This window comes from Rhinopithecus bieti, unplaced genomic scaffold (genome assembly GCF_001698545.2).
Source record: "Rhinopithecus bieti isolate Rb0 unplaced genomic scaffold, ASM169854v2 scaffold_15570, whole genome shotgun sequence".
NCBI classification, from domain to species: domain Eukaryota; kingdom Metazoa; phylum Chordata; class Mammalia; order Primates; family Cercopithecidae; genus Rhinopithecus; species Rhinopithecus bieti.
In genome coordinates this window covers 320899-330908 of record NW_016808199.1, presented here as the reverse complement: position 1 = coordinate 330908, position 10010 = coordinate 320899, and the positions used below count along the sequence as shown (strand labels likewise).

The 10010-nt window shown below is 50.8% G+C and overlaps 1 protein-coding gene across 2 annotated transcripts in view; it reads left to right on the top strand.

Annotated features, from left to right (window-relative positions):
* The first annotated feature begins 1818 nt into the window (after positions 1-1818).
* CHRNA3 (cholinergic receptor nicotinic alpha 3 subunit) overlaps positions 1819-10010 on the top strand; it is a 29658-nt gene continuing 21466 nt past the window's right edge. The window contains exons 1-4 of one of the 2 annotated variants that reach the window (XM_017885773.1): positions 1819-2347; positions 4174-4313; positions 4428-4472; positions 5922-6031. In XM_017885773.1, the coding sequence (XP_017741262.1) occupies positions 2290-2347; positions 4174-4313; positions 4428-4472; positions 5922-6031 (353 nt within the window). In that variant the 5' untranslated portion in view covers positions 1819-2289. Of the gene's footprint in view, positions 2348-4158; positions 4314-4427; positions 4473-5921; positions 6032-10010 lie in introns of both variants that reach the window. The other variant, XM_017885772.1, reaches the window with a different exon arrangement.

Here is a 10010-nt window from a genome sequence, read left to right as displayed (position 1 = left end):
GAGATCCAGTTTTTTAGCAAGTGGATTCCACCCTGGTTTTAATTTGCATGTCCCTGACGGCTAGTGATTTGAACATCTTCCATGTGCCTTTTTTTTTTTTTTTTTTTTTTTTGTCTTCTGTATACCTCTTTGGTGAAGAGTCTGTTTACCTCTTGCTCATTTAAAAAATTAAATTGTTCATTTCCTTACCATTGAGACTTTTTTTAAGAAAACTTTATTGAGGTATAATTTACATACCATAAAATCCACCCATTTTAAGTTTACAATTCAATGAATTTTCGTATGTTTATCACCAGAATCCAGTTTTAGAACATCTACATCACCCCAGTAAGATCCCTCATATGCATCTATACTTACCGTTGAGTTTTGAGCGTTCCTTATACATTCTGGATACAAGACCTTTGTTAGATATATGACTTACAGTATTGTCCCAATGGAGGACATTTGCCAAGAGATGAGAATGCTATAATTGGGGCCCTGAGAGGTGGGTCCCAATTCTTACAAACATCTTCCATTCCACAAACGATCTCCTTTTGTTTGGTTTTAATATGGGTAAGCAGCACATTCTGGAAACAATAAAGGCAACTCACCATCTGAACGCCAGGAGGAGAGTTTATGACAGAACTTCCTCCTGTGATAAAGGGAGGTCAAAGAAACCAACATCAAGGCGCCACCCCCATCCCTGGTGGGTGGTCAGAGAGGGCAGGAGGCTCCAGGGCACCCTGCCTGGCCAATCAGTGCACATTCTTGGGGTTGCAGATGGTGGTGGGGAAGGGGATAGAGGGGTTCTGTGGGGGACTAGGGTGGGAACCCCAATGCTCTCTCAGATTGCTTCATCAGAAGAGCAGATGAGGCCGGACACAGTGGCTCATGCCTGTAATCCCAGCACTTTGGGAGGCCAAGGCAGGAGAAGCACTGAGCCCAGGAGTTCCAGACCAGTCTGGGCAACTACAGGGAGAAGCCCCTCTCCACAAAAATAAAAAATTAACCAGACACGGCGGTGCCTGCCTGTGGTCCCAGCTGCTTCAGAGGTTGAGGTGGGAGGGTCGCTTGAGTCAGGGATGTGGGGACTACAATGAGCCGAGATGGAGCCACCGCACTGCAGCCTTGGTGATAGGGTGAGACCTTGTCTCAGAAGAAGAAGAAAAAGAACAAATGAAGCCTCATTTTAAATTCTGTCTTATCTTTCTTTAGTTTTGTTGGGAGAAAAGCTGTGTTGGGGGAGAAGCTGAGGCAGGGTTTGGAACACGTCCTGGGTCCAGGGTAAAACCCCTCATGGCCTTTGAAACCTGTCTAGACTTGCCAGCTCCTTGCTTCTAGCACTCCCATTATCTCAAGTAGCCAAATGTTTCAAAGAAGAATGCTAAACCGTCACAGTTGTAGTTCATTCGCTTCATACATCACTTCCTTTCAAACCCCACATCCTCACCACCTGTTTCTTTGATCATCAATAAATAGCATGGGCTCCCAGAGCTCAGGGCCTTCCCAGCCTCCATACTAGGGTTGGCCCCCTGGTCCCACTTTCTCTTTTGCCTTTCCTCATTCCTTTGACTTCGTTGCCCCCACGGCCTGGTGTTGGGTCCGATCACCCCAACAAATTTTCATTAAGGAACAAGCCAAACATAATCTAAAGTTAAGAGCAGTATAACCTCCAGGTACCATCACCTTGCCTCGACAATTATCAACTTATGGCCAATATTGTTTTAACTAATTTCTACCCACCCCTAAACTATAAGGACTTAAAAAAAATACCAGTGTTATATCTAAAATACTTAACAATTACTTAATAGCATTAAATACATGAAGCCTCTTTCTGAGTGTGTTGGCGCCTCTCCTACAGCGCCCATCCAGCCCGGTGGTCCCAACCCCCTGCGGGAGCTGCACACGCTCCGGAAGCCAGGGACAGAGATTGGGTCCCTCTCCTTCCTGGCGATGGTGACAGCACCTGTTCGGATCTGGTTGTGTGCCGCCGTCCGGAGCGCCCAGCCCGGCAGAGAAGTAGCCCGCCCAGCGCTGGGGACTCGGACGGGGGGAGCCCCTTCCCCTACCGCACGTACGCCCAGCCCCGCCCCACGCACGCCCTCGCCTGGCGCAGCTTCACCCGTCCTCCCGCAGGTCCGAGGGCGCCGGAAACTCAGCGGCGGCGAAGCAGAGAGGAGCCCTCCGCGTCTCCGCCCGTAGGGCTCGGGGTCTGGGGTCTGCGCTGGAGCCTCGCGGGCAGAGGCCGTAGCTGCGCCCGCCGCGCCCTCTCCCGACCGTCCGGGTCCGCGGCCAGCCCGGCCACCAGCCATGGGCTCTCGCCCGCTGTCGCCGCCGCGGCTGCTGCTGCTGCTGTCTCTGCTGCCAGGTAAGCTCACGGGCGTTAGGGCTCCGGAGGAACGGGCGCCCGAGAGGAGGCGCGGGATCCGGAGGGGCTGCAGGTGAGAGCACTGCGCGGGCGAGCGGAGAAGGCTGGCGCCGTAGCGGGGGACTCGGAACCCGCGCAAACTCGCTCCAGCCCGGCGGCGACTTGGGTGGGGTGGCTTTTTCCCTTTCGGCTCGCCCCCTACCTCTAGCCACCACCAAACCTGGGAGTCACCGAGTGGGCGCTGGTAGGCGCGGGGTAATGAGGAGGTCGAGACTGGGTCCTTCGTCTTGGGCGCAGGAGTTGGGGATTCGCGTCCCAGCACTGCCCGTCGCCCTGCCCCGCGCACTGGCTCCCAAACTGGCACGCCCAAGCCACCCGCTCCACCGTCTGCACCCCGCCCACCTCCTCATTTGACGGATAGATAGGGAAACTGTATCCAGAGGTGGCTAAAGACTTGGCCAAGGTCACCTGGGGGAAAGAAGAGTCGCTTGGGGACTGGGGCTGGAGCCGGCGCGCCAGCCTCTCCTCCAGTCCTAGCCCCCAGCGCTCCTGCCCGCGTCGCTGTGGGACCCTCCACCGGGAGAGTGCCTCCCGTCTTCCTCCCGCTCTCCAGAGGAGCCTGCTGGGGGAAGCCGGTCCTGGCCCGCCGCTGGGAGGCTCTTGGGTGCCTGGGAGGGCTGGTGGATAGCGAGGGTCGGGGACCGGGCAGGGCTGCAGGGAATTCCCGACGGGCCCGGGCGGGAGGTCTGTTGTGCGACTGTGCGCTCAGAGCGCTTTCTGCCCTCGGTGCCGAGGCCTCTACTATTCAGAACGGCCATACACTCTCAGCCGACCTCCTGCCTGGGACCCTCCTTTCACTCTGCGGAAGGGGAGGGGGGAGCAGGAAAAATCCCATTTCAAGACCTGACGAAGTTGGATTCAACTTCCCAGAGGATTCCCCTCCCGCCTCCCCAAGCTGCCCCCGGATCTGTACGTGGGAATCAGAAAACAGCTGACCCCCGTATGCCTCACCTGTACTGGGGTGTGGCTTAGGAACAAAGAGGGGTGCCCAAGGGTTGCAGAGAGGTCAGAGTCTTTGATCAGTATGTGAAGACAGCATCAACAAGAGCTGGGGGTCACACGAGATCACGGGAGCCACATAGTGCCTTGGCTTCTAAAAGGGTTGGTAGCCAAACCCCTACAGGGTGAAAGGCAGGAGAGGCCCAGATCTGGGTTGCGTTCTCCCAGAGGCTGGGAGACAGAAGACCTGGGCCTGGGTGACCGTGGGTGGCCCTGCCCCTGGGGGTGGACTGGCCATCTTTCCATAGTGGAAGCAGCAAGCTGCTGTATCTAGGCAGACAGCATTTGCACCACACCCCTGCCTTGCAGTAACAACCCAGGAAAGGATTGCGAATAGTTCTTGAGCTCTTAGCACAGCACCAAGCTGTGCACTTCCTTCACAAAAACCCTTTGAGGTGGATACGTTTATAATCCTTATTTTGACTGGTAAAGACACTGAGGTTCAGAGAGGTTAAGCCACTTGCCTAAGCTCACACAGCTCACAAGTGATTTGTCAGGATTTGCACCAGATCTGTCCAACTCCAGAACCCAGGCTTGCAACCACTGTGCTTCTCACTGAATGTGTGTGGCCTGGTAGAATCCTGCCCATCTTGGGCCTCAGTTTCCCATTCTGTAACCCACTGGGTAAGACTAGCCTGAAAGTCTAGGGTTCCACAGAATCCCTCCACAGGTGGAGGGGACGCTGTAGATGGGTGATGTTTCTGGTGGGCTGGGCGGGGGAGGTTAACTAATGATTTCCCCGGGACTGACAGGGCTGCTTCCCCCAGTGGCCAGGGCCTCAGAGGCCGAGCACCGTCTATTTGAGCGGCTGTTTGAAGATTACAATGAGATCATCCGGCCTGTGGCCAACGTGTCCGACCCAGTCATCATCCATTTCGAGGTGTCCATGTCTCAGCTGGTGAAGGTGGTGAGTGCTGGAGCCACGAGCCGTGGCCATGGGGAGCGGGGCTTCTGAAGGAGCCTTTCCCAGAGTGAGCCTTGTTTATATAATTCTCCTGTCTACTTTAATCCCTCTTTCTAGGATGAAGTAAACCAGATCATGGAGACCAACCTGTGGCTCAAGCAAGTAAGTGACCAGACCCTAGGCACTGCTGCCCCCTGGTGGTAACTGCTTTATTTGCTTCAGATGACCAGGCTTCATTTACTTCTGTAGAACCCAGATTGGACTGACTATCTCTTCTAAGGCTTGAGGTCACATGCACTGCCCAACAGTCCTCCTGGAAGGACTGTAGGGCCCAACCCCTCAAATCCCAGTTGGACAGGTTGCAGCCTGGTGAAAGACATTCTTCATGTTCAAACAACAGAACAGTATGAACCTGAGATTGAAGCCCTGTCCCCAAACCCTAGGGTGGTGCCTGAGACACCTCCTTCTCTCCTTGCTAAAAACTCAATTTTTTTTCCAGACAGGATCTCGCTGTGTCACCGGGGCTGGAGTGCTGTGGTGCGATCTCAGCTCACTGCAATCTCCACCAGCAGGGTTCAAGCAATTCTCCTGCCTCAGCCTCCCAAGTAGCTGGGACCACAGGCATGCACCACCACGTCCGGCTAATTTTTGTATTTTTTATAGAGACAGGGTTTCGCCATGTTGCCCAGGCTGGTCTCGAATGCCTGAGCTCAAGCAATCCACCCACCTCGGCCTCACAAAGTGCTGGGGTTACATGCATGAGCCACTGCACCCAGCCCAGAAACTCATTCTTAAGTCAGAATCAGATGCTGCTGTTGTTGGTAGCATGGGAGTAGATTTTTCTGTTCACATTGAGGCCAAGAAATTGGCTTCCACATGTCCTCCCCAGGGAGGCTTTGTCCAGACTTGCCAGGAGACATAATGGCCCATTGGCCTGCTGGTGACCCTTCTGCCAGCCTTGCCAGCTGAGCACTCAGCACACACAGCCTTTATCCCCAGGAGGCTGGAAAGCCAGATGGGCACAGTGCCCCACCCAGTACTTGATGCACACGTTCCCTCTGTGGCCGCAGCCTCACCCCTCTCTCCTCTGGTGCTCAGGACTCAGACCTCCCAGCCTCTGGACCCAGACACTTCCTGGGCCCTGCGGGGGTCATGGCTTCTTCCCCCAGAACCTTTCAGAGGCCAGCCTTGCTTAACCTTGGGGTGAAAGAGAGTCTGTATTGGAAAACACCCCTGGAGAACCATTCAGGGGCTGTAAACAGCAGGCACATGGACCTGGACATGGTGCAGGAAGTCCAGGAGGCTCCGCCTGGCACTAGAAGTGACCAGAGAAAGCACCAGTGGATGCTGTTTGGTTGATGAGGGGCTGGGCTTGCTCACGGTTATGTGGGCAGTGGCTTCCGTAGTGCCAGGAGGCGGCCTGCAGATCCAGCCCTGTGCTCTCTCCCCACTGCACCCACAGGAGAAGTTGGACTATGTGATCATGGCATGGATGTGGCTCTGTCACATGCAGCAGGGGTAAAGACTCACCAAGATGGGTGGTGCCAAGAGAAGTAAAACCAGGCTGATTCTTTTACTGTCTCCTTCTCCCTCCCTGCTTCCTTCCCTGAGATCTGGAATGACTACAAGCTGAAGTGGAACCCCTCTGACTATGGTGGGGCAGAGTTCATGCGTGTCCCTGCACAGAAGATCTGGAAGCCAGACATTGTGCTGTATAACAAGTAAGGTGCTGGGGGGCCCATGCCCTCTCAGGGCTGTCAGCCTGGGCTCTGGGTTTTTGGCCCACTGTGCTTAAAACTTGGCCTTTTCCAAGAGGGCTTCATTCATCTGTTTATTCCACAGGTACATATTCAGCAACTGCTGTATACCAGGGACCAGAGATGTTGGAAAGCCGTGGATAGCAACAGTTTGCTGAATGGCTTCAAAACAGGCATGGGTGGGTGGAGGATTGCATCAGGGAAAGCTTCGGGGAAGAATTGGCATTTGAAGTGAGTCCTGAAGATTGTGCAGGATCTCAGGACATGGAGCAGACGAGGGCCTCGGGAGGCAGGAGAGTATGTCATGGGCAGCCAAGGTGACCTCATTGGCTGGACTGTGGGACATAAGGATGGAAAGATCCATGGGCCAAGGACCAACCCATGTGTGGAGGGGGAAGGCTCAGATGCCGGGGGCACCTGGAATGTAGCATCTGTTAGCAGCTCTGTGCAAACAGACAGGAATGGAGTAAATGGTCCCTCCTCACCTTTTCTTTGAAAGAGAATGAGAGTGTTGGAGATCATAGCTGGGTGGGCCCTGCCTGGCTAATTTTTGTATTTTTTAGTAGAGATGGATTTTTGCCATGTTGGCCAGGCTGGTCTTGAACTCCTGACCTCAAGCAATCTGTCTGCCTTGGCCTCGCAAAGTGCTGGGATTACAGGCATGAGCCACCGTACTCAGCCCCGACGAGCTTTTTAAAAATACAGGGCTCGGCCAGCCATGGTGGCTCATGCCTATAATCCCAGCACTTTAGGAGGCTGAGGCAGGCAGATCATTGGAGGCTCAGGAGTTCGAGACCGCTGGCCACATATCAAAACCCCATTTTACTAAAATACAAAAAAAAAAAAAAAAAAAAATTAGCCAGGCATGGTGGGTGTGCCTGTAATCCCAGTTAATTCCAGAGGCTGAAGCAGGAGAATTGGCTTGACTGGGAGGTGGAGGCTGCAGTGAGCTGAGTCCAGCACCACACAGCTCTGGGCAGTGAGGACTCTCATCTCAAAACAAAAAAAAAAGGCAGGGCGCGTGGCTCAAGCCTGTAATCCTAGCACATTTGGGAGGCGAGACGGGCGGATCATGAGGTCAGGAAATGAGACCTATACCTGGCAACCGGATGAAACCCCGTCTCTACACTAATAATACAAAAAAGCAGCCAGGCGAAGTGGCCGGGCGCCTGGTAGTCCCCAACTACTCCGGAGCTGAGGCAGGAGAATGCGTGAACCCGGGAGCAGAGCTTCGCCAGTGAGCTGAGATCCAGCCACTGCAACTCCAGCCCAGCGACAGAGTGACTCTGCCTCAAAAAAAAAAAAAAAAAAAAAAAAAAAAAATACAGGTGCCTGCATTCAAAATATTTTCTTCTTTGTTCTTCACTGTCTTTTCTAAAGTTAATATGTATTACGTTATCAAAAAAATCTCTATACCTGTCCCCAGGTCCTGCCCTACAGAAACACTGAGTCAGTGGCTCTGGGTAGGCCTAGGAATGGGTGTTTTCACAAAGCTGTTCTGGGGACTGTGTGACCAGCTTGTTTTGGGGATCCCTGATCTGGCCCATCCCTGACATTTCACAGATAAGGACTGAGGGCCAGAGTGGATGTGTGGCACAGCCAGGCCTGGGGTGGTCTCAGCCATCCACTGTGGCTTTGGGGCCGCTGTGGGCAGTGGATGCAGGAGGCCGATGCTGTGATTGGGGGCTGAGCTGGACACCCCAGCCTGTCTCTGCCTGTGTCCCCAAACCCCTTCTCTACTCTCTCAGCAGCAAACCTGCCATCAGACAGTTACCCTGCTACACGGTATACCCTTCAGAACTCCTCCCACTGGGAAAAGGTCTGGGCCTTGGAGAAAGGATTGATGCTCCCCCAAGTATGTGAAGTGAGGTTCCCATGTACAGAGTAGCATGAGCTTTCTGGGCCCCGTGCTTCCAGCCCGTCTAGGTGGCTGCATCCAGGTCATAGTTGAGAAGGGTGAGTCTAGGACTAAAAAGACTTCCCTGGCTCCTGCCATACAGAGAAGCTGCTCTTGTGCCGGTCCTTCACAATGGGCTACTTCCAGTCTCCTCTGGATCCAGAATGCGCATCTTCCCACCAGTTTTGGGAGGCCTCTCCTCTTTCTCTCTTGTAAAGGTTCTTCCTCTGCCAGACTGGTCCTGCTCATCATGGCACCTCCAAAACCCCTCTCTTTTCTCTAAGTCCACTCAAAACTGATACTTTTCACATTTAAGCTCTTTCATTGGACTGACATAAATTTTAGTTGATATTTTACAGCATGCTCGTTCTGTAGGTATTGAAGAATATCATTTTTGTACCTGTGCTTTGGAGTTAAAATGTTTTAACATTTAAACATTTTACATTTACATTTAAACAATTTTCAGCAAAACACTTGATATAGAATTAGTCTATTCTGATTTTAACGCTAAAATATGTCTAGGTTTTATGCCATATTAGTACAAAATAATGTTTTCTTAGTAGTAGTGTTGATTTTACAGTTAGTGTCAGAACTAGAGAAGCTAGGTTTTATACTGAATCACACTTTCTGGACTCTGGCAAAAACAAAAGGGGGTCTTTACTCACTCCGAAGACAGTCCATGTTTTATTTACTATTTTCCCAAGGAAACACAGCACTTATAAATGTTTCTTCTATGTGATTTGTATTTGTAAACTGATCATCAAAGAACTGGGACACAATATAAACTTAACAGGCTTGCAGATTTTTTTTGTTGTTCACTGTGAGTTGTCATAGGAATCACATAGTTTAAATGCTCTTAAGGGAACTGGGCAGGGTGTAGAGAATTTTTGCTAAGCTAGAATTAAGAAAATGAGCAGAAAGTTTAATCTTTATGTTTTGGGTTTTATAACCATTTTCTTACTGGCAATCTTGAGTGAACAGCTGGAGTACTATAGGATATATGATTTTAGCAATAAGAGGCGTAGCAAAATGTTTCAAATTGGATGTGGAGAGGAGCAAATATCATAAGGAATTTCCTTGAAATCTGAAGCTGAAAATAACATTTAGAAAAAATCATCCAACTCATTTTCTCTTTCTTCTCCTAGTTAGAATTTCAATTGCTCAGGATTGACCCTCTGTTAAGGATTTCTCTTCATTTTTTAACACAGTAGGAACATGTGTTTTCATATACCAAAATTTCTCCTATGATATTTTGTTTTCTAAAGTTCATTCCCTGATAGAATCCTCCAAGTGTTCATGGACACTGTATACTCTGTGTTCTGGCAAGTTCATAATTCATTGTAACCTTTTTAGAGAATACTTTTAGGTAACTTGGCTGGGTGTAAAATCATTGGCTCCTTTTTACCTTCCATGAAAATCTTTTTTTTTTTTTTTTTTTTTTTTTTTTTTTTTTTTTTTTTTTTGAGACAGAGTCTCGCTGTGTTGGACAGGCTGGAGTGCCTTGGCTCATTGTAATCTCTGCCTCCTGGGTTCCAGCTATTCTCCTGCCTCAGCCTCCTAAGTAGCTGGGATTACAGGTGTGTGCCACCATGCCCAGCTAATTTTTTGTATTTTTAGTAGAGACAGGGTTTCACCATGTTGGCCAGGCTGGTCTCAAACTCCTGACTTCAAGTGATCCGCCCACCTCAGCCTCCCAGAGTGCTGGGGTTACAGGTGTGAGCCACCATGCCTGGCCTACTTGTTCTTATGTTTCTTCTGGTTTTACATATTTATTTTTTTTGAGACAGAGTCTCGCTCTGTCACCCAGGCTGGAGTGCAGTGGCGCGATCTCGGCTCACTGCAAGCTCCACCTCCCAGGTTCACACCATTCCCCTGCGTCAGCCTCCCAAGTAGCTGGGACTAGAGGCGCCTGCCACCACATCTGGCTAATTTGTGTATGTGTATATATATGTGTGTGTGTATATATACACACACAAAATTAAGTGAAATTTAAATATACACACACACACACACACACACACACACATATATATATATATATATATA